General features: G+C 40.2%; 1 protein-coding gene across 1 annotated transcript; it reads right to left on the bottom strand.

Annotated features, from left to right (window-relative positions):
• Positions 1 to 455: 455 nt before the first annotated feature.
• LOC119728399 (adenylate kinase 7-like) lies at positions 456 to 24,693 on the bottom strand. The gene is made up of 17 exons (XM_038200622.1): positions 24,484 to 24,693; positions 20,731 to 20,907; positions 20,058 to 20,166; positions 16,942 to 17,036; positions 16,344 to 16,454; positions 14,326 to 14,409; positions 13,804 to 13,892; positions 12,514 to 12,604; positions 11,686 to 11,763; positions 10,694 to 10,843; positions 9,387 to 9,515; positions 8,788 to 8,899; positions 7,284 to 7,412; positions 5,994 to 6,257; positions 4,869 to 5,089; positions 3,377 to 3,535; positions 456 to 1,673 (listed from the first exon to the last, which is right to left on the bottom strand). Exons 1-17 carry the CDS (start codon positions 24,577 to 24,579, stop codon positions 1,635 to 1,637), a joined length of 2,133 nt encoding a protein of 710 aa, XP_038056550.1. The 5' UTR covers positions 24,580 to 24,693; the 3' UTR covers positions 456 to 1,634.
• Positions 24,694 to 24,698: the final 5 nt, after the last annotated feature.

Below are 24,698 nucleotides of genomic sequence, written 5' to 3'. Positions count from 1 at the left end.
AAACAAAAAAGTTCAAGTAGTCTGGTTCCCAGACTCCACAAAAAGATAAAATGGATCAATTTATAGATGATGGAAAATTGTAAGGCAAGGGAACCAGTCTAGCTGGCCTGCACCCGTTCATGAACATGTAACCAATAGCAAACAAAATTTGGACTGAAAAAATGGTAAATTTGGAGCAGTAGTTGAAAAAAAGTTAGGTTTTTTTAACGGTGGTCGGCCAACCACTGTTGGAAATGTATACAAAAATACCATTTTCTTGAAAATGACTTCACACCAGGTGCCATAATTTTACAAGATGCTTGAGACTGTTATTTACCAACATCCTAGTAAGGTATTTTGTAAAAACTTGGTAGTTTTGTTTTTCGATGTTTGCAAATGTTGTATATTCCCTTTAATGTCGCTTCACACTTCTAATGGGTTAATATCAAACAAAAAAATGACAGACTGCAATGAACTAGATATCCTTCAGATATCACAATAGCAATTTTTTTTAATTTAAACAAGGTCTGATGAATACTTTTTCTAGATATGAAAACCAAGTTATTCTCAAATAAACGCATCTGTAACTGAAATATAATGGACGGATGAAAATTCTGCCCGTGAATTGTTTTCTCTCTTTTTTTAAGACAAACTTTTATTATTTATTTAAACAGTGAACAACCAAAAAGGCACTTGCTACCTTTAATTTACAGTTACAGCTTTTGTGTTAACAAAAATGTACAATTTTAGAACATTGGTGAATTGACATTCAAGTTAAAAATTATTTAATGTGTGAAATAATGAACGGATGTTAACAAATCCAGAACAGCTAACCCTTTTAAATTTACAATCACAATTTTTACAAAGCTCAGAAAAATCAGATGCTTTCTCACGGCCTCATTGAAGTATACACAGAAATGGTCTCATATTGAGGTTTGGACGGATTAATAATCAAAACTATAGAGAAACAACTGCTTAGACGTACAAGATATTTACAAGATGAACAATATTTTCCTCCATTCAGATCGGATTAAATGCATTTCATCGGAAAACAAATGGGATGTATAAAGCAAAATTGTGTCAAAATAAAGTTGTCTGAAAAATTGAAAATTTTGAGACCAACCACAGCATGTCTCTTATCAAAAACCTGAAGTTGCCTTTCATGGAAGTAGCTTGATTATGTAACCACCTTTATCGGTTTGACTGCTGGAAAAATCAAGACAAACAATCAGAGAAATCCTTTAGTATTCAAAATATCATTTTCAGAGGTTTTGAAAGATAAGTGACCCTCGGATATCAAAATATTCTGTCGTGGTTTTGTTTCCTAATTTTGTGACCTTTCTTTGAGAGCAGGATTCGGCAGTGAATGCCACACCTCCCAACCCTTCAAAATCCAACTGCATGTTTGTTGGATTCTGTTGGAGTGAGCACTGCACTAGTAAACTGATTATGCTTTACCTGGGGTCGGGCGTACCACTATAATCAGAGTCCAACAGTTTGGGTGTTGAGTTTACCATATGGTGTCGGATTTTGCAGGAGTGAGGAAGGATCCTAGTAAATCATTCAAGGGGTTAGGGTTCATATAGACCTCCCTATATGCGTTGCACTGTTCAGATTCAATCTTTCAAAATAGACGCATCTGGGGACAACAGCAGCTAATCCACCTGTGGGTTGTTCCGGAACAGATACTCCGCCTGCACAAAGGAAATTGAAACAAAGATTAATCACGGTCGGTAAATAAATCCACCGTCAAAAATAGAGAGAGGGGAAATCCTGACCCATCACCAGTATTAGCTCCAGGTATTTATGAGATACAACGCTGAAGCAGATGACTTTGACTGGAAGGATTACCAGGCATAGAGAGTTAAAGGGAATGTACATCATTGGCTTTTGCTGTAATTTTCAGAAATGGACTATTTGAGAGGTTAGTATAATAGATCAAATATTGTTACGCTGACATTTTTTAAGTTTTGTGTTCGAAAAGGTTGGAAAAACCAAGAAAAACAAAAAAATTCAAGTAGTCTGGTTCCCTGACTCCACAAAAGATAAAATGGATCAATTTATAGATGATGGAAAATATTGTAAGGCAAGGGAACCAGTCTAGCTGGCCTGCACCCGTTCATGAACATGTAACCAATAGCAAACAAAATTTGGACTGAACAAATGGTAAATTTGGAGCAGTAGTTGAAAAATAGTTAAGTTTTTCCAACGCTGGTCGGCCGACCACCGTTGGAAATGTTTACAAAAATACCATTTTCTTGAAAATGACTTCACACCAGGTGCCATAATTTTACAAGATGCTTGAGACTGTCATTTACCAACATCCTAGTAAGGTATTTCGTAAAAACTTGGTAGTTTTATTTTTCGATGTTTGCAAATGTTGTATATTCCCTTTAAGCATAAGGCTAAAACTCTTTACCCTACCAATAAAGGATTCAACTTAGCATTTTTTTAAAGTAATATCCTGAATTGACAGAAGTACTTCCAGGAAAGAGTTTTAAAATAATCCTTCTGCCAAAAAAGAACCAAATGTAATTTCATTGATGAAATATGCTGTAATATCTGTAGGAAAGATGGGAACAGGTAACTGCTGCTATATTGGATTCAAACCAGTCAGCTGACCCCAAGGTCAGTGGTTCAGTTACAAGACATCTTCAGGAGGTTGTCCCACCCACTAAACCTTGTGAAATGTTTTCTCACTAGCTCTTGGGCAGCAACGAGTATACAGTGCACTTAACATAACTCGGGTGAACGTTAACGCCCAATTTTATAACCTATTTCAGTCTAAAAGATCCCCCACCTCACGCCAACAATAACAGCGCCCTCATGCGGTCACGGGGAGGTGCCATCTTTATGCCTCACTGTCCTTTTTTAAATACCCACGGTTCCACGGTCGTACTGTTAATTACAGTACACCTTTGAATAGGGAAAGGGGTCCAAATCCATGCTACCAATTTAAGTGCTGTCTATCAATTTGGGGTGTTATAGTCAGAAAACTGTCACTTGAGCTTGCTGACAAGTCTTGTCGACAGGATGAATGATTATTCATGCCCTGCTGGCCAGCTAAACTCACTGTAAGGATTTTATTAGACAAACAACAGAGGGACTAAATTTTTTTGCTAGGATTTCAGGGTCAATAGTTCAACTCTTTTTAAAGGGGAAGGAGGAACTTGTGAAATATTATTTTTTTGGCCGAAAATGTTGGAGTAGTTAAACAAATTAAGCAAACTGGACTTTACTTTAGGGCACAATCAAACAATGGAGTGAGTGTGCTGATGTTCCACAGAGATACGCATGGCTTGACCTCTTGTGCATTCAATTTTACTGAATTAAAATAACACAAAAACACCTCGCAGTTTGCTGCCGAATGCAGAGGGTTTACATTGAGATTTCTTACCAGGAAGTCGATGGCATCATCTGGCCTGGCTTTACAGCACTCGATCAATCCCTGGGTCAAGGACGGCATGACATGCTTCATCAGGTAGTTACGCAGTGGAATGGACTGGTTCTCTAGCTGCTCTGTCTCCTGACGTTTGACCTCCTCAAGTCTCTCCGCCTGAGGGCAAAAAAAGAAGAAGTAAGAACAGAATGTTGCAATTGAAGGACTTATAATCAACAAATTAGTCACAGAGCCCGACAGCTTAAATACTGGAGCTTTGTGCATGAGTAACCCATCAACTGTGAAGAAGATAGAGAGAATAAGGGTACTAGTGGAGCACCGTTGCGTCTGTTCACCTATGCTCAGATAAAGTCTCTGATTGGTTTGTGCACATTCGAACTAGTAGTTTGTGTACTCGTTTCAAACTTTGCATGGACCAGGGTGCACATGTATTGTCCTTCCCACACTTGTCTGGATTTAATTTATGTTCCCCAAACGCAGCCAGTCCACTACAATAGCAGCTGAGCTACTTCAGCAGTAAATGCTATCGAAACTTGGATCCAAGAAATTCTGAGCATATCTCATGCATAGTGCTGAAAGTGAGCCCTCAGGTTCGGTTCGGGTTCAATTCGGGTCAGCAATTTTTATCCGAACATTAGTTCAGTTCCAGTTTGGCGGCAAATCAGAACGTCAAATTGAGTTCTTGCGGGACTATACCTCAGGTTCGGTTCGTTTCGGTTTTGCAATTTTTATCTGAACATTGGTTCAGCTCGAATTTTGCAGCAGATTAGAACATCAAATTGAGTTGCTGTGTGACGATACCTGATAATCGTCTTTGTGCGTAATAAACCTTTAGTTTACCTTAATTTGTAGGAATCATTCCCGTGCCAGAATAAACCTGGTTATGCCACACTGCCGCTGCCTTACCACGCGAAAAAAAACAAAATCATGTTTTTTACGTGCTCGAAGTGCAAAATGTTTCAGAGAGTTGAGTTCCGTATGTAAAAAACATGTCCGTATAGCCCATTTTTGTCTTACCAAAAACACATCTCAACAATTTTGACATCAAAAACCATCAGAAAATTTACCCCTTTCATATTTTTTTTCTTTCACATTGATGGAGATTAAGAGCATAAGAAGCGTTGGCAAACCAAGTCAGTACTGTTTGCCTAAAATATCCTTCTGTTTTAAGTAGAAGTAAAATTTGATAATTTTATGGTGCAAGTTTAGATTATTTTGATTGCACTGTTAAAAATACGCGACACTAAAAATTGCGTTTCTCAATATCCAAACTGAACAATTCAGTTCGGTTCGGAGTGCTATGTTCGACAAATTTTAGTTCTGTTCGGTGGTTCGGCTGTAGCTCTTCTCACACACTTGCACTGGCATGATTAAAGCATGCGTAAAGCTAAAGTATGTTCAGAATTTCATTGGCCTGAAAGCCGATATTGTCTAGGCTGGATTTGATTGGTACCCTTCACTGTCGCCGCAGTGGCTTGGCTGCACTCACCCATTCCTTCTCTCTCTGATCTCTGAGCGCTGACTCCTCTGCCTCCTGCCTCTCTCGTTCCTCTTTCTCCTCCTGCTCCTTCTTGAGTCGTTTCTCCGTCTCGGTGCGCTCCATCTCCTCGACTTCATCCGAGGTGGGGCCGTAGTTGCGGGGCTCCCCCATGATCTTGACGACCTGCTCCACGATGGTGGCGTTGTTGGGGTCCACCTCCTTGGTCATGTCTGGATTCAGGGAGGAGACATGAACAAGTTCAATCAAGGACCATTGGTCAAGTACCAGTTTATTCATGATGTTACTTACACCTGCCAATTGATAGTAACATGCAAATTTCACTAGCCAAACACTGGTCCAAACGTCACCCAAACTTCTTGGTCCTGGTTCCCTGCTGTGTGTTATGATGCACACGGCCATTGGTAACCAGCGATGCAACCATCCCCATTAGGCTGGTCACAAATAGTCAGTTAGACTAGTCCAACCATCATTGACATACCAGCATTTGATCAAAATTAAATGAATTACGGTATACAAATAAAACATGGTTTGAGGTTTGATAGTCGATATTAGCTCCCTGAGGTATTGGAAGTTGAAAACTAGTTCCCGAGGCGAAAATCCCAAACTCTAAACCATGTTTCATTTCTTTTACTATACCTCATATACATTCACAAAAATTTCATGAAGTTATGCATATGTTTCTTCTCGGCAAAATGTTGTTGTGCCCCATCTTTTCATGTAGCTGCTGCATGCTGCTAGCTAGGGCGATGTTCGCGCGTGCGCACTACCCCCGTGCGCTAGTTATACAATTGCTTCGTAAAGTGCATGCGTAGTAGACTAGCGCACTGGTAACCAATCCGTGCATATTTAACTTGTACGTGAAACATGGCCAGGGCCTATTGCACAGGGCTGCCAAGCACAGAAATTTGCGAAGTACAGACAATTCTTCCTCAGCAAAGACAGGTTACCAGCCAAAATGGCATACCATGCATATGACTGATTATCCACTGATTTTGGATAAGCAACGTTGTCTGTTTGCGAAATTGGGCCCTAAACATATTACATATAATTTCTTAGCAAAGTGCAAATACAAATGTAAATCCTTATTCCACCAATTACTAAGCAGTTACTCACCAATATGTTCAGGGTGGATCTCCAGTTCGTCAAAGTAGTTAAGCACGGTGGTGTCCTCCTCATTGACTGCCCGGTACTCCGTCAGCCGTCGGATCAAGCCTTCCTCGTTGTTGTGGGTACCAGCCACCGTATTCTCAGGGAGGTTCATGACTCGCTTCTTCAAGAAGTCGTCCGGTGCTTCCAAGGAGGCCACTAGCTCCGGCATGGTGGTCTTGTCATAGATGGGCACCTTGCTGTTCTCATCTTGCTCCTCTTCATCCTCAGCTGTTGAAAAACAAAGATGAAAAGATCAATAGTTTCATTCTTCCTTTGTAAAAGTGAACGTTGAATTTCATTGAGCACAAACAAATGTTGTGTAAGTTTCTAATAACCAGTAAACGCACGAGGACATGTAAACACGATCTGGCAATGTATATTCGCATGGCCAGGTGATGGGTTATATGATCAAGCTTTCCCAGAGTCTCCGGCGGTGGATGTGTGTGCACGTCAGTGGTTCTCATTATTTTTGTACACACCGTGTGTTGAACTTGAACTTGGCTGCTGTACACAGCCTGTCATCCTAGCAAAAATCGCTCCGTGGCGGGGCCTCAGAGTGTTGCAAAATATGAAGGTACGGTGAGAAGTATTGTACAAAAATTGCAAAGGACTCTCATGAGTTAGTGTTAGTTGTGTTTGACTTACTTTTAAAATTTGGCTGATATATCTTCTCTTTTTCAAAAATGATGTTTTTCGGCCAAAACTATTCCCAGCGTCAAGTGGTAAAAAAATGGGGCTGGACTCCCATTGGGGATCAAGTGGCTGATTATGATTGATAAAAGATGCTTCGCTGAAATTGTTTTTTTTCCTACCAAGAAATAAGGTGCCATTGCCCCTTAGTGAATTATCGCTTGCACGAAATATTGTAAAGAAAAGGTAAAGCGCTGTTGGTAGCTAACCACCAACACATTTTGTCCACATTAAGTTTTCACCCTTGCTCACCAGTTACACAAATGTATCCAGTAACAGCACGAAGAAATAAAATAATCCTCAGCACACTTGGAGGGTGTTAGGAGGGAACATTTCAAAATGATTCATGGTTCAATCAGCAGGGGTAGTAATGCTAGATTTTTAGTTGATTAACTTTTTATTATTCTAACTGGTGAAACCCCCCAACAAACTCCATGAGGTATGCTGAATCGATCAGTCACTTCCCAGTCCCCACCCCTCCCTTTTCCCCTTCCTGACATAATCCCCCTACCCCTTCCTCCCTCCTACCCCTTCCTCACCCCTTCCCCTCCCCTAGATCCTTACCAGCAAAGAGTTCCTTAGCCTGCTCCATAGTCTTAGGGAAGCCGTCAAGTATAAAGCCTTGGTTCTGGCACGGCATGGAATGAAGCTTGTCACGGTAAAAGCGAAGGATGTACTGGTCCTCGATGCGACCTAAGAAATAGTCACAAGAAAAAACCCCAGAATGATATAAATCTTGCTATTAAGTCAAACTCTGCTACAAAATTGTGTACATATCATACATCGCTTCATTCAGATCGTCTCCAGAGGGTTGAAATTCGACACAAAAACATCCAAAATAAATTTACACTAGCAATTTGTTAAAATCGTCAATTTCTTTTGACTAATTCACAAGTCTACAGTATCAAATTTGACTGTGGAAATTGCCTCTCTGTTTGGGCAAATAGAGTAAACGGTTGAAAATGTTTACAGTTTAACCATAAGTTTGCCTTCTGAGTTTCTATAATTGAAATACTTAAAAAGGGTAACCTGAAAGGGGTAATATTTCCATACAAAAAAAAATTCAAGCGCATGAGCAGATTCAGCCGTTTTGCTTGGTGTGAAAACATTCACTGGAAATACTGGACTAGTCCTTGTTTTCAAGCAAGGTTTGAATTAGACCAGTGCTTTCGAGTCCATCACAAGTACAGTAACAAGTAAATCAAAAGTCCATTCACAAGTCCAGTCACAAGTAACAAGGGATGAACAATAACAATGGAATGCCTTTGTCAAAGCTCATTTGAATAGCTTGTGATTTAAATTGGAATTGGACTACTTGTGATGGACTTGTGAGGACTTGCAGGGCCTTGTGATGGACTCGAATACAACACTAAATTAGACCGGACAAATGACCTCAAGACACATGTGTATATGAGGACAGGGAACAGCCTCGTGCTTCTGAGATCTTATGGGTTGCTGTGCACAGTGTGACAACTTTTCGTACCTGTAGATCTTATTGGTTGAGCTAACAAGCACACGCAGAATGGAGATATCCACTCCGTTCACAAGTACCCCCTCACCGGCAAAGGAAGTACAGTTGGGGGTGACCGACCGACGCCATCTTGCCTGACTGCAATTCATTTGCCGCGAAGCGCGGCCACTGCGTGTACATAGTACAAATCCCCTGGTGTACGTGCGTCACACACAAGGAAGAGTGCGCGTCAACCAGCGAAATGTCCCACCCAACGGACGTTGTTGCTAGGTAAAAGGGCGCCCTCTTTAGTCGGCGCACGGAGCCCATAGGCAATACGCACGAGTATGTATCCAAGTTGATATTTAAATTAGGTTGACCCCTTCATTAAAGGCCAACCTGACAATCCATGCATTGGCCGGTATTAGACTTTAAATGGCTGACTACAACAGTCTGCCATTTTGAGTCTGTGTTCAGACCTGGTTTGGATGAGATGCTGAGGGGAGAATGTGAAAATAGACAGGGCGTAACTAGAGGTTTCCTTAGAGGTTTTGACAATCCTGAGTTAGCCTATAGCACCCTCTTTGTTCATGCATGCACGGCTCCAAAAAAGCTTACCGTTATTGGATTCCTTGCTCTCCATGATGGCTTCCAGTAACTCCTGGTCCTCTTGTGCCTTGCCGTCATCATCTTCGTTCTCATCAGCGTCGGCTCTGGCTGCACTCTTCTCCTGTTGTTAAAATAAGTCTTAGAGGAGTGAATCTTAGAATGTTGTTTCTTAAAAAGGCCAGGGACTCAAATCCCCATCCACATGTAAGCCTAGGTGGGATTCAAACCCAGTTCACAGAGGATGGTGAGGAAGGGCCAATTTAACTTCCCAGCAAGTTGTTTCTATGAGCAGCCATGTTTTAAATAGTCAACAATTACACTTTACCTGTGATTTTTTTTTACATATTTAAATTTGATCTAATTTTCGGACTTCAAGCAAGTATTGCACATGATCAGGCACGTACACTGGGTGACAAAACAACACTCGGTGACAAGTTCCACTCAGAAGAAAAAAAAATAAAACTGATAAAGTTTTGCTTAAAAAGTCAGGGAAAGTGGCCAGGAAATGCCTCAGATTGCACCACAGAGCATCTAGAATTCAAAATGTTTCGGGGCACTTAAGCAGGCCACTCTGATGATTGAGGTATCTGCTCCCAGTTGACACTTACCAGAACTTCAATAGCTTCATCGATGACGTCTTTAATCTTGATGTGGTGCAGTTTATAATGCTTGCACAGTGCAGCCACCACACAGGTTTTGCCCACGGCAGGGGGGCCCAGGACACAACCTCGCATCGGCTGGAAAACGAAAAAATATCACCAAACGACAATTAAGAAAACTGCTTGTGGGAAAATATCTCACTGAGGAGGCAGCTACCCTGAGATAGTGCTTTGTGACAGCAAGATATTTCGCTGTAGTTATTGGTTGTTCCAAAATTAACAAAAATAACTCAACAAAGTATACAAAATCCCAGTTCGTTTATAAACAGTACTAAAAAAGTATGTAAAGTATGTCCCAAGCCAATGTGGCCCATCAGGCTGGTGTTTATCTCCGGTTTCAGTAGCATGAAACGACTGAGAATATTTATATTTCCCCTGGATTGAATGCCAGTCCATTGCAGGTTACTCCCCAGCTAATGCCGGTGCCCATTTATACTCCTGGGTGGAGAGAGGCAAGTGGGGGTGAAGTGGCTTGCCCAAGGACACAATGTATGGTCAGCAGCTGGATTTTCACAGTACCTGAGTCGGTAATTCTTGTACACTCAGAGCTATACATTAACCCTTACCCTACTAGACCCTCCAACGCATGCCAATATGTGCCTCAAGAAAATCTCCTATGTTTTTTGCATGGCCCTCCAATATCTGCCATGTCATTTCAAGGGTAACTGGACAGGCACTCCAATACATGCCACAGAGAACAATGAGAGTCCTCTGATAACAATCAAGTGCCCCCAGCTGGTCAGTATCAGGTACCCTCCAGGGCCTCCAACTCCTGCCAATTGGAGCCTTCACTGCTACAACAAAGTATCCTCCAATAAACTGCAGCTGGAGGGCATTGGCATAACCAACTGACATGCAGTAAACTACCCTCAGAGAGTAAGGGTTAAACAAATTAAAAATTAGACTGGCACATAAGACTCGCGCAAATAAGCTACTGGCTTGAGCAAATTCATACAAAAAGGTTGCCATGCAAAAAAAAAGGTTGTCCAAAAAAATAAAAAAAATAAAAAAATTAGAAGCCGATCTTGAGGTGGAACAACGTCCGCACGCATGCCGCACGCATTCTTAAAGACGATTCGCACGCACATGTTGCTAACCGTTTCGGTCAAAGGAGCCCAGAGTGCGTGCGTATTACCTGAACTTGACTCACGCCAGCCTGGTACCACCTCAGAAAACGGATGTCGCTGAATCAGTCTACAGTTAGAGTGAACACTAATAAACCCACATTGATGCATGAAAGTCTGTTCAGGACTTACCAGAAGACCCCTCGTAGCCTTAAACTCTTGGATGATCTGAGGAATGTTCTCAATGATGCCTCTCTCTGACACCCAGCGGATGTTCATGTTCTCCTTGGTGTACACGCCGTCCATCCGAAGATTGGTCAGCAGCATGTCAAAGTCTTGTTGCTAGAAATCAACAAAAAAAAACGTACATGTGTACTGCATGAATAAAATCCTAGAGGTCTTTTTACACTATCGTCTCACCTACCCGTGTTGAAATTAACACAGATCTACTGTTAGCTGAACCAGGTTGGATCGAACACCAGGCAGCTATGGCATATTGTTCACACTATTACCAATTCATACAGCAGTAATTGAATTTTTTTGCATGGTTAGAGCCTCACAACCTTATTAGTCTGGACCACAGTTGACGTTTACATCTTGTACAGTGCTGGACCAGTGTACAACCCAAGTTAGATTCCTGCCTGTGTGAAAAGGGTAGCCAAATCTCAGGGTTTGGTCAACCCAGGTTGAACACTGAGATTTTGGATAGTGTGATAAAGCAAGAGGGGAATAAATTCTTGAAAGGGGGCAATACAATACTGAATTTTATGTAAATTTGAGTAAAGAAAATGCACACCCCTCCCAGACTGTCATCAAAACCTCACTGCAAACCATATATAATGAAATGGAGGAAAAAAAACATTGCTTTTTCCAAGCCAAATTTTGAATAAAGGTGAAAAGCATGAAACAAAGTGAAATTATGACAGGTGCAAGACATATTTCCATATAATTGCCAATCAGAGTTAGAAAAATAACAAGATAAATTGTTACAATTTGATATCATTCCATGCTGTAAATGTTTTGAATCTGGAATTGTAGTGTGTGAACAACCAAGCGAAGGCACTCAAACAATATTTAGTTCACTCTGAAAGAATGTGTCACTCATGATACACATATATGGCCTGAATTAAAATTCATCCTCAACATGTTCCTGAAGATAAGTAGGAATCCATTGACAAACTCACCGAAAGCCCCTTGCTGAGCAGTGCATCCTCCTTGGTGATGTGTTTGACTTTGCCGTTACCGAGATTGGTGCTTATGCACTGGGTACACAGAAACAAAACCAGATTGTCAATTAATGATCAATTTCAACCAGTTCTTACTTTGAATTACCATTAATAATGGGTCTATGAAAGAAACTTCTAAAATAACTTAAATATGCCTTTTCCATGCATATCTGAGTTTTACCTCAAAAAATAGATTTATTTTTTCAATTGCTATTTTCTTAACAATAAATAACAGTTATTCACTTTTGAATGAGACATTGAATGAAAAACTCCACGGCCGATTAGTTAAGTTGTTTCTTCACAAAATTCACATTATTAGCTGCCAGGCAATAATTTGGTTCTCGCATGGCAAGTCTACTTGCGCACAAAATAAAAGCCGTTTTTCAGAGGGTTGCAGATGCCAAAAATCGGAATAAAGTAATTCTTTCGTTATTAAAACACAACACACAAGTTGAAAATTTGTTGAGAGAAAAAAAAAATCCATTTTCGAAGAGCACGGGGTGTGCAACTTTAAGCTTAATCTGGACTGATCATGAGGAAAAAACAGTGATTTGAGACAGGTTGACATGCCTGTGATTGACACAAATGCTCGTCCATCTACAGTCCATAAAAGACAGAGGATTTACTGTTTTAGTGGCAATTAGGCCTTTAAAACAAGAACATTCTATTAAGTTCTCCGCATGTCAACAATTATTTATTTTTTACATTAATACAGCCGTTGCAATTCAGTCACTTTCTATTATATTTGGGGCGTCTCAAAACAACTTGAAATAATGATTACATTACCTTTACAATCTCCTCCAGTGAGTTCTGAGAATCGTCTACAGCCAGTAAGTATCTGGTCTTAGGTCTTGCATCGGCAATGTTTTGGATGACACTAAACGGAGAAAATAAAGATAAAAAGACCCAATCATTCTTAGACTCCTTACCACGAACGCTAAGTATAATAAAGACCACCTCTAACTCAAGTTAAAATGTTTGTTTCTTGTCCTGCCATTTCTTTTTAAAGGCATGTGGGAACACTGGTAGTTACCTACTGATTTAAAGGGAATATACAACATTTGCAAACGTCGGAAGACAAAACTACCCTTTTTTGTACGAAAACCTTACTAGGATGTTGGTAAATGACAGTTTAAAGCATCCTGTAAAATTATGGCACCAGGTGTGAAGTCATTTTCAAGAAAATTGGTATTTTGTATAAATTTCCAACGGTGGTCGGCCGACCACCGTAGGAAAAACCTGACTATTTCTCAACTACTGCTCCAATTTACCATTTTTGTTCAGTCCAAATTTTGTTTGCTATTGGTTACATGTTCATGAACGGGTGCAGGCCAGCTAGAGTGGTTCCATTACCTTACAATTTTCTGGCATCTATAAATTGATCCATTTCATCTTTAGTGGCGTCAGGAAACCAGACTCCTCGAACGTTTTTGTTTTTCTTAGTTTTTCCAGCATTTTCGAACACAAAACTTCAATAATGTCAGTGTAACAATATTTGATCTATTATACTAACCCCTCAAATAGTTCATTTCTGAAAATTACAACAATTGCCAATGATGTACATTCCCTTTAATTAGAAAAACCTTGATCATAAGGGAAGATGGTGATGGTACCAAGTACCCTGTCGAATTATTCGCCCCAATGGTATCATTTGGAAGGAAACAATTATTATGGGAATATGGTGGTTTTAAAATCTGTGCACGCAGGCACACTTTTTTTAAAACATAAATAAGCACTGGAATCCAGCTAAGAGAACCAAAACAATTATGCATATATTTGTGTTTCTCAAAATGTATAACACATGTCCACTGAGCTTAAACTTCTTATGCACTGTACTTAAGATTTTGAGCATTTGTAGCTTCAAAGGAAAAATATGCACGGAAAGCAAATGAACCTATGTATCTTTAAAGGAGTGAATTTTCAAAGGATGAGAGAAAAAACTGCAACGAGCTATTCTTAAGTTAGGGAGCCAACATTCTGTCAGGGGAAATGTTGTTGTATTAGGTTTTTTTTTAAATGAGTTCTTGAAACGATTCATTCAAATCAATTAAAAAGTGATGTGAAATCTGCACTCACCCAGCCAGATCTTTGACATGGATAGTGGGCAGGATGTTCATGCCATTGCCAAAGCACTGAAGGGCTTCAATTTCACCGTGCCAAGCCGCCTACAAAGAAAAAAAAAAAATAACATTTGTATTTTTGGGCTAAGAATTAGTTTAATTAGAACTAAAAGTTGGTCTGCAACTAATAAATTACATAAAACAATAATTTGATTCTCATTCTATTTTTGCAGCACAAAGAGCCAAAAAAAAAAAAGAATTTAATTTACTGTATGACCCCAACAGTCTTTATTTCATTTGCTCCAGGTTAAAAAGCAATTACTTTAAAAAGTAGAATCAACTTCATTATGATTGAGATGTAAAACTTGTTTCATCAGCAACACAATTTTTGTGTGGATTACTTACGACAAACGCTGAGTGTCTTTAATATATAAGTCAGATTTGAAATTTGTAACAACTTGAAGTTACATCCGACCACTGGATTACACAACATCCACAATAAAAAAACAACACATTGACTAATGTATGTTTGACTCACCTTGTACAAATAGTGGAATATATTCTCCCCTCCGCCATAGGTAAGCCCAGAGGCGATGACGTAGGTCACAAACTTAGCTTTGTTCTGGAAGAGAAGGAAATTGAAAAATTCAGCATGGAAAGCAAGTATTCCAGATGCTACACTGTTCACTTTTCTGAATGCAAAGTTTTTATAAAATGAAGTTGACGACAACAACATCTGTATTTGTTTAATAAAAAGTCCACTATTTTATGCCTTTACCACCAACATGCAAATTAGGCAAACAGAGGATACAACTAGCTAATGAATGATTTAAAGGGAATATACATCATTGGCTTTTGCTGTAATTTTCAGAAATGAACTATTTGAGGGGTTAGTATAATAGATCAAATATTGTTACACTGACATGTTTGAAGTTTTGTGTTCGAAAATGCTGGAAAAACCAAGAAAAACAAAACTGTTTTAGTAGTCTGGTTTCCTGACTCCACTAAATATAAAATGGATCAATTTACAGATTCCGCAAAATTGTAAGGTAAGGGTACCAGTCTAGCTGGCCTGCACCCGTTCATGAACATGTAACCAATAGCGAACAAAATTTGGACTGAATTAATAGTGAATTTGGAGCAGTAGTTGAAAAATAGTTAGGTTTTTCCAACGGTGGTCAGCCGACCACCGCTGGAAATTTTTACAAAAATACCATTTTCTTGAAAATGACTTCACACCAGGTGCCATTAGTTTACAGGATGCTTTAGACTGTTATTTACCAACATCCTATTAAGGTATTTCATAAAAACTTGGTAGTTTTATTTTTCGATATTGGCAAATGTTGTATATTCCCTTTAACTTGTGGTGTAAAAAAACTAGTCTCCCAAGGTGATCCATGGAGCATTCTGTTTTCCTTGAGGTGAAGCTGAGGAAATGGAATGCTCCACGGATCACCGAGGGAGGCTAGTTTTACTTCACCACGAGATAAAGCAGTCAATATTTGTTTTATAATGTGTCATCCACAGTTTCTGCTTGATTTTAAGAGATTACTGATTAATTCAACAACAAAAAACTCCGACAAAAAATAGTACTTCTATTACTGTTTTTACAATGTGAAATAATTAGAAAATTCACTCACTTTTTTCCAAACTACCCCCTCATGAAATGTTAGAACCCAACTCTTCTGTCCATGTGAACAATACGCGCAATGCCCACACCCATATGCATGTGCATACAGACATCCGGCTGCTACATTGGTTGCCATGCGTACAGTACTTTTTCAGCCATTGTATGGTCTTTTTGGCCATTGTATAGTCTTTTTGACCATGCAAGGCAAGATGGTAAACATTGCCTATACCATGTATAGGCAATCGGCCAATCAAAATACAGAATCTGTGGGTGTGGTGTTATATGTGCTCCAGAAGTGGTCCATATGTCTAATGGTATCACCACAAAATGATTCAAGCTCTGTTGCATTGTTTGATATGACGCAAATTCAACTTATGGGCAATTCCACGGTTACTCACGTTACATTTTTGATGTACTTTTGAGTTTCCTTGGGCTGTAATTACCTTACTGAAAAGGTTTAATAACTGTTATCCCCATTGTAGATACAGTAGACCTAGACCTACCTAAGCACCAAAGATGACATCCAGAAAAATGTGTTATGTATGATAAAACAAGACGCACAAAATCGGTTACTCACGTTACATTTTCATAACGTGAGTAACCCATTTTGTGCGTCTTGTTCATCATACATAACACATTTTTCTGGATGTCATCTTTGGTGCTTAGGTAGGTCTAGGTCTACTCTATCTACCACGGAGATAACAGTTAATAAACCTTTTCAGTAAGGTAATTACAGCCCAAGGAAACTCAAAAGTACATCAAAAATGTAACGTAAGTAACCGTGGAATTGCCCTTATGACAATTGATGAGGGAACCAGATATTTTACATCAAGGGCACTCATCATCTGGCCCTCAATCACTGTTGCAAGAAAAAAAAAACCCTAAATAAACAAACAAACAAACAAACAAATGAGTTTGGCACTCACCGTCTTGCCCAACTTGATGACCAGCTTCTCAGCGCTGATGTGGGCCTTGAAGTTGGAGTGTGGCTTCCTCCGTCTGTAATCCTCCTCGGTAAATGGGATCTCGGTGTCGTCCTAGCAAAAACAAACAAAACGAAAAAGACAACAATTCAAGTTACCATTCTGTGTGAGGAGATTCCAAACTCTACAGAAGACACCTACACGTCAGACAACATTACTGCACCACATAACATGACAGTCTTTGAAAAGTTTTTAACTTCGTGAGATCTTGATGTTGGAATTTTTTTTATTAGTGTTTTTATATATTTAGTCAGTGACAAGCTGCAAACAAGTTAAATCACAGCGCTGACAGATGCGTTGAAGGCTGAGATCCACACTACTCGTAAATATTTGACAATCTGTGGCAAAAAGTTTTAAATGAGGTGGCAAACGACAAAAGATAGTGAAATCGGTCCCAATGTGGACACAACATGTCATCTTCAATTACGTAATCAGCAAGCAAAAAGGTCTCTTCTGATTGGTCACAATCTGGGGGCCGTCAGAGGTTTTTCATGTATACTTTATTGCAAGATCTGGATGCAATTGATTGACCTTCACTTACTGGATCTACTGGCTTGCTCTTGGCCCACGTCATGATGCTGGAGATCAGGACAAACATCTTGGGGGACTCAAATCGCTCCAGCTCTGCATGCAATGCTGTCAAAATACAAACATACTTTACATTTAGAAAATAGACAATCCAAAATAACCAGGGCTTAAAAAAGGGAGAAAAAAAAAACCTACCAAATCTGTACAAACAATTCCAAACTCCTTTGAATAAGGGAATAAATGTGTGCTCCGGAGGTTTTTATCACTCTGTTTAAGACCACTTAGAGTCTGGGTGCTGATAATTATCAGCACCCAGACTCTAAGTGGTCTTAAACAGAGTGATAAATACCGACGGAGCACATATTTATTCCCATTCATAAATACCTTTTCGGTAAAAAAAAATCATATAATTCGTTCAAAACATCCCGATTTTGTTCAACAAATTCACTTTATGCTTTTTGAAACATCCCTCTTGCAAAATAATGGAGTGTTCAGCTGGCGAGTAAGATGTAAACAACCCTTTTATGGAGATTGACGCGCGCGTATCATGTTCTGCGCGATGTCGCGCAGAACGCACCTGGCGCGTTGCGTTTTGAATTTAGAACTATAAAATTCTGACTCCCTGGTAGTGTTGCGCATGCCTACGTGAGGATTGTGAACGTTCAAGCAATGAAACGATAAGAGGCACTGGATTTTTAGGAGTCCACATTTTATTGTGACACTGGAAAAGTGTTTAAGACCAGCTAGCCATGTCTTTATCATCCGTTTAAGACCGGCCACGTGACGGGCTCTCGACCAATAGGAATGCATTAACTGTCTTAGGTATTTATGAATGTCTTTTAATATCTGCTGAGTTTATCCCAATGTGAAAATGGTATTGATATGCCTGCATATGCACAGTTGGAAGCCAGTTTGATATTTCAAATGTGCATGCGAACAACATCATACGACTATTTTACTTCGGGATGAACATAACAGTTGCATATGCAAGTTGTGTTTGGGACATGGTAACTGAATCCACATTCTTCAATTATTCGTGTAATCAAGAAAAAAAATGAAAACTTTCACTTCACAAAAGTTTTGAGCATAAACATGGTGCCGTCCAAAGGTTTTGAAATCCTGCACTAAAAGAAACACGTCTTTGTTTTGTTGGTACCTGCTATGATCTGCACATATAAGAACAATTTTGAAAGAAAGAAAATTGTGAAATGTTGATTTTGGAATATGCAAATGAAATGGTATCAGGTCAACTCGGACCCAAACCAAGTCGGACCCATGCCAAGTCGGACCCATGCCAACTCGGACCCACGCCAACTCGGACCCACGACCAACTCGGACCCACGACCAACTCGGACCCACGACCAACTCGGACCCACTACTAACTCGGACCCACGACCAACTCGGACCCACTACCAATTCACATGCTGGCTTTGAATTTTGTGGGTTTTTTTTACGAATCCGATTAACTTTTTATACTTTTTTGATTTAACTTTTTTGTTTAATATGGAACCTTCGTTTTTCTTGCAGTGTATGCAATGGTGTTTATGTGTTTTGTTTTTTTAAATAGAGATTAGAATAGACTTCGTTTTTATATCTTATTTATTTTATTTATTGACTTATAATGTTTACTTATATTTATTGAGTTAATAATGTTATGTTTGAAAGTGTTTATGTTTTAATGCCATACTTTCCAATTTTATTTTTCTATGAAGATCTGTTCTTAATTTGTATACTCGTTTAATACGTTGAAGTTTGGATTAAAAACGAAATAAATGCTGTTAAATTTAGCAAGATGGTGTGAACGATGTCAATTAATATGTTTTATTGAGAGTAAATAATTGGTTTAACTTTTACAGCGTAATATGTTTTAATGGAAACAATTAAAAATAATAAATAATTAATTACACTTTTAAAGCGCATTTCAATGCGCTTTACAACGACAAAAATGTTATACTGCTGCAATACAGATATGAGATAATTTACCTTACAATTACAATGAACATTTATACTAAACAGCATCACTGTCATGACTGTAATACTAATAACAGATGAGAAGTGGACAAACTTTATGAAATGAATGATTGAAAACGATGTCGAATGATTGAAAACGATGGGTCCGAGTTGGTCATGCATGGGTCCGAGTTGGTAGTGGGTCCGAGTTGGTTGTGGGTCCGAGTTGGTAGTGGGTCCGAGTTGGTCGTGGGTCCGAGTTGGTAGTGGGTCCGAGTTGGCATGGGTCCGAGTTGGTAGTGGGTCCGAGTTGGCATGGGTCCGAGTTGGCTTGGGTCCGAGTTGGTTTGGGTCCGAGTTGGATCGAAACCAATGAAATAATGAACTGGCTTTAACCAAACTGGCTGACTGTGATAATTAAGGGCCCAATGTCATGGTGTTTCGAAGCACAAGATTGTCTTCATCTGTTTTAACCCTAAAAGGGCCAGGTTATTTTGACCATCTCTCAGCCTAGGGGTGGGGGGGGGGGGTGGCGGACTCTGCCCCCCTAAGATCTCGGCCAACGAGTGATGAAAAATTTTGAAACTCGGTACATGCATAGAGCAACTCATAATTAACACACCCAAGAAATTTCATGACTATAGGTCAAAGGGTTTAGGAATTATGGCTAATTAATTATTCATATGTATGAATGGTAATTCTGCTCTGTGTACACGACATATATGGGAAAATTCAGTTTTCACGGCGCGTAGCGCCAGGAAATTTTGTGACCGTGGTCCGATTTTTATATTTTTGGTATCAAAAGATGCGCAAGGCTCGAGGCTAAAAAGTCACAACAGCTCGGGTCGCGATTTTTTTTTTAAAGCTACCGCGGAAAAAGGTGAGGGGGGGGGGGGCCGGATTCCGCCCCCCCCCGGCCTTTTTAGGGTTAAGGAGCCCGTGAGCACACTGAAAGGCACGCTTGCCTCAACCCTCAGGGTTGAAACAATAGAAATCTCCATGCGTGCCCAACCACATGCACATCAACGCTGAGAAACAATGCTTTCAAAGAGGTTAGCACAATTGTCTTCCATACTTAGCACAATTTTTCTGCTGACTGTTACCAAGCACCATGAAATTGGGCCCAGGAATCGAAATATCTTGTGATTTTGATAACGACACACTGATTAGACCTTTTACCTGAAACGGCCCAGGAGGCTTCGTCTATCTGACTAGGATCCTCATTGATGTCGTAGACTACCACGTCACATTCAGCAAGATGCTCCAACATCTGTTCTTTCTCTGGAAACTGCAGTGGAGGCGGGAGGCAAGGGGGGGGGGGGATTGAAGACATATGTTTAAAGGCTTCAGATGAAGAATGCAAATTTCTCCCCCAATAATTTTCTCACTAGATTGTAGATTTTCTAGTTATACTGGATGACAAGTCAAATCAGGAGTTTGTTCACAAAACATTTAAAAAAAAAAATCTCACTCATGTCAACAACCAAAACTAAATGTATATTTGCCTTTTATGGATCATAAACAAATGTTTAATATTAGGTTTTGCCCTTCACCGACGTATAAAACACTGTGTACTCAGTGTGTTACCTCCCGAGTGAAGTTGGAAAAAATCACTCGGGGACTCGAACCCACAACCTCCTGCTTTCTAGTGCAGACATCTTACCACTCGACCACTGAGCTTGCGGGATCTGTTGGCTGGTTCGAATCGTACGTAGCATCGGGTACCCAACATAAAAAAATGTTAGTAAACAGGACTTTACAACATATTTTGTAGGTTAGAAACTTTGATTAACTTCAGTGCAAACAAGTCAAAAAAAGTTTGTTTTGGACAATCGGACTAACAAAAACTCACACTGATGATCTCTTGCACCCAAGCAGGTTTGGGTTTGTTGGGGTTCTTGAGTGAGCCAATGATGTGGTACGTGCCCTCCTTGGGTGGGCCAACAACATCACTCTTGACTGAAGCATCATCTTCCTCCTCTTCTTCGATTTCTTCAAGTGACGCACCGACGATGCAGTTGGACAGGTACTACAAAGGAAAAAATACAGATAAGAAGTAAATAAACAAACATTTTGTTGTTACGCTCACCATTACAGAGGGAGTGAGTTCCAGCATCTAGGTCCTGCTACAGAAAAAGCTTTGTCACCTGCGTGGTGAGCCCCACTTGTGTGGCCTCAGTATTGCTCCACTGTACGTTAGGCCACATGTCTGGTCTCCCAACCTACTGAGTAGTTTAGTCCCAAACTGGCGCATATGGACTCCAGAAAGATGTCTAAATTTCTCAAAAAGTTTGAAGAAAGATTACCTAATCTACCAGGAGGGTAAAAAATGAGACATCACAGAAAACAACCGTATGCAGTGGTAAAAAAAATGCCAAAAAAAGTGCGCTAGTTTCGGACTTAACTCCTCAGTAGGTCACAAAACCAGACGGGTGGCCGAACGTACGGCGCAGCTATAGTCTTACTAACAGGCAGTGTTGTAGTACTCGGACTCGAGTACCACTCGAGTACTTTTTTGGGAGTACTCGTACTTGTACTCGAGCTCGAATGTCAAAGTACTCCTACTCGAAATGACGGTACTTGTATACGGGCAGCAAAGTACTCGTACTCGACATGTCGAAATTGTACTCGATCATCAAAGTACTCGCAGTCGAATAGCAGTACTCGGGGGGAAATGGTATAGCTTGACTTTATATACCACGGCCTTATTTTATCGATACTTTCAGTTTGAGTGGTTGATTGGCTTGTGGAGAAATGGATGTTTCCTGATTTTCCTCTGTGCTCGTCCGGACAAACACATTTAACAGCTAGCCATGAGTGGGTCTGTATATCGGTCTGACTGGGCCTGGGCCAATTACGCACAATGAAGCATTTGCCGTATGGCCGTATTCGGAAATACAAGTACTCGTACTCGTACTCGGAAGAACAGTGTTGGTACTCGTACTCGTACTCGGAAGTACGAGTACTCGTACTCAGAGACCTGTTCTTGTACTGGGAGGTACAAGTACTCGTACTCGGCAACTTAAGTACTCGGCAGAACTTGGTACTCGGAAAAAAGTACTCAACTACAACACTGCTAACTGGGGCACTAGAACTCCTTTTTTTTGACATTTAGGATGTTGGTCAGTCGTACTAGCGTCCCACTACAGAAGCATTCTTCTCAATGTTTCAATTTCCAAAGTTCACTACACAAGTTGCCAAAAATCACGCAAAATACTTGACAACAATACCTTTGAAAGCACCTACTGGCTTCTCCACATGTTAAAGACAAAGAAATGGGGCTTCAATGATACTCATGATTATTTTTTGGGTAGCATATCCGTGAAATTCAACTGCTATAGCACAGACATAACACATCGATTCATTCAAAAATGTTAGTGGCTGCGTTTTGCAACGCATTGTCTATGGACGGTCATACAAACACGAACGCGAAGCGCAGCGAACATGACCGTGACCTGCATCGATAAACAAACTCCGCATGCAGATCGGGGGATACACCAGTGACTGTTTCATGACAAGGCGTGGTACAAGAGTACGCCTGCAACATGCATAGTGCGCCTTGTCATGAAACAGACGCAGGTGTGGAGAAGCCAGTAGGTGCTTTCAAAGGTATTTTTCGTGATTTTTGGCAACTTTTGTGGTGAACTTGTGGTGAACTTGTGGTGAACTTTTGTGGTGGAAAATGAAACATTGAGAATGCTTCTGTAGTGGGGCGCTAGTACGACAGACCAACATCCGAAATGTAAAAAAAAAATGGTTCTAGCGCCCCAGTTAGTGGGACTACAGTGCAGCAACCAAGGTCGACAAGTGGGGCTACTGCGTGGTTGAATGTACGTGGTATTTTTAAGTTTTGCTCCAGTCTGAGCGGAGGCTCTGACTGTGCGGATGAAAAAAGTGGCGTCAGGATGCAACATTATTTTCTTCGGATTAGTCATCTAATGTAGAAATGAGTTGGCCAGCTAGGGCACACATGCTGGGGTGGGGGGATGACCAGCTCCCCTCCCCCCTCCACATTCAGCCATAGCCCCATACATGTGGCCAATTTACTGGACTGCCTCCGTAAATAAAGGCCACACTTCCACCATGTACAAAAACATGTCGAACTTTGTCAAATTTTGATTTTTACATTAAGGCTTAGTTTGAAGTTTATTTTTGCTTTAGAAGCATACTCATCCTCTGTAGCGCGGACGTACGTGTGCATGCACGTACTGGGCTGTTGTCTACAAGTAATGTACATGTACGTACATGTACGTACGGCGCCGCCGCACGCACGTCCAAAAATACGAGGTCATACGTCACAGACTGTTTATGCATATTCATGAGTTACAGCGCGGCCGCCATTTTGAAATCGCATGGGGGAGCATTTTCGGGACGATATTTGTGGAAGATGATGACTGAAAGTCGTCTTTTGGCCAGATGGATGAAAATATTGAGACCAAAGAACGTTTTTTCGAGTTGCTCTACGACTAAGAACCTTAACTGTGGAAATTTTTGTCCTGGATGAAAAGATAATCTCGATCAAAAGATGTAGCAAAATCGCTACATCAGTGGCCAAAAAAATTCAGTCTTTTTGGAAGCATTCAGCATCTGGCCGTACTACAGAGCTTGCGATAGTACTGTACGGCCAGACGCAGTCGGGCTAGAAGAGCAACTGTTCAACAAGAGGTCAAAAGTGTAATGACTGCATGTTTTTACTTAGTTATAAAAAAAATTTGATATTAAAGTGAAAAAGACAAGAATATTCTTTAATGATGATTTCAATTTTACCTGTTTTTGTTATATTTTATTATTTTTTAATTTAAATTAAAGAAAATAATTAAGTACAAAAACTAAAATAGTGTTCAAAAGTAAGATGTAAATTTGCGATCGAACTTGAAAATGACTGCGATCATTCTGCGCGCGTGCTCGTTTCAAGTGTTAAGATGTCTCAGTGCGGAAAGGGCATATTTTTCATCATTTTTGCCGAAAACAGACAGAATCCACCGATGTTTGTTGGGTGCACATAACGTGAGTATGTCATGAGGTATTGTACGGAGTTTAGGGGCAAACTGTGCAGCGGTTCTGTGGAAAAAAGCTTGGTTGGGATGGACGTTTTTGTACTTAATTAGTGTTTTGTGCTGACAACAATTTTGCGGGGTTCTGAACCTATGAGGCTCCACTACGTGGAGCCTCATAGTTCTAGGAGTAGACGTTGGTATGAGTCCAGTCAATCACATGAATCAGGAGGAGGTTTCGTGCTGCCTTTTTCAGATGTCTAATTTTTGTGAAATTTCATGTCGAAATTTTGATACGCAAATGGTGCAAATGAATCTGGAAATTCACGAAAAATAGACATCTGAAAAAGGCAGCACTCATTCTGATTAGCCTGAGGGTGAGTACTAAAGCAAAAGCAAACTACAAACTAAGCCTAAATGTGAAAATTTGACAAAGTTCGACATGTTTTTGTACATGGTGGAAATGTGGCCTTTATTAAAGGAGGAAATCCAGTAAATTGGCCACATTTATGGGGCTAATTCAGCCATTGCCAAGAACTCCAAACAGCAACTTGAACCTGAACTTCAGCTTTCGGTCAAAATGGAAAGCTTTTTGTGACGGTGGCACTTACTTTCCCAATATTCTTGCCGTGATAACAATCAACGTGGTTAACAAATATGCGCTTGCTGCCAATCTTTCCTGTTGTTTCTGACTCCTCTTCTGCCATTTTTCCAGCCAAAATTCGTGTTAAAATTCAACAAATTCTGCTTTCGCACGGTGGTCGTTGTGTCTTTTGCAGGTTGTGTACTTGTCGCTATGAACGTCACGTGACCATAACACGACTAC

This window comes from Patiria miniata, unplaced genomic scaffold (genome assembly GCF_015706575.1).
Source record: "Patiria miniata isolate m_02_andy unplaced genomic scaffold, ASM1570657v1 HiC_scaffold_20, whole genome shotgun sequence".
Taxonomy (NCBI): Eukaryota; Metazoa; Echinodermata; class Asteroidea; order Valvatida; family Asterinidae; genus Patiria; species Patiria miniata.
The sequence above is the reverse complement of the archived record's forward strand: the minus strand, read 5'-3'. Positions and strand labels throughout refer to the sequence as shown.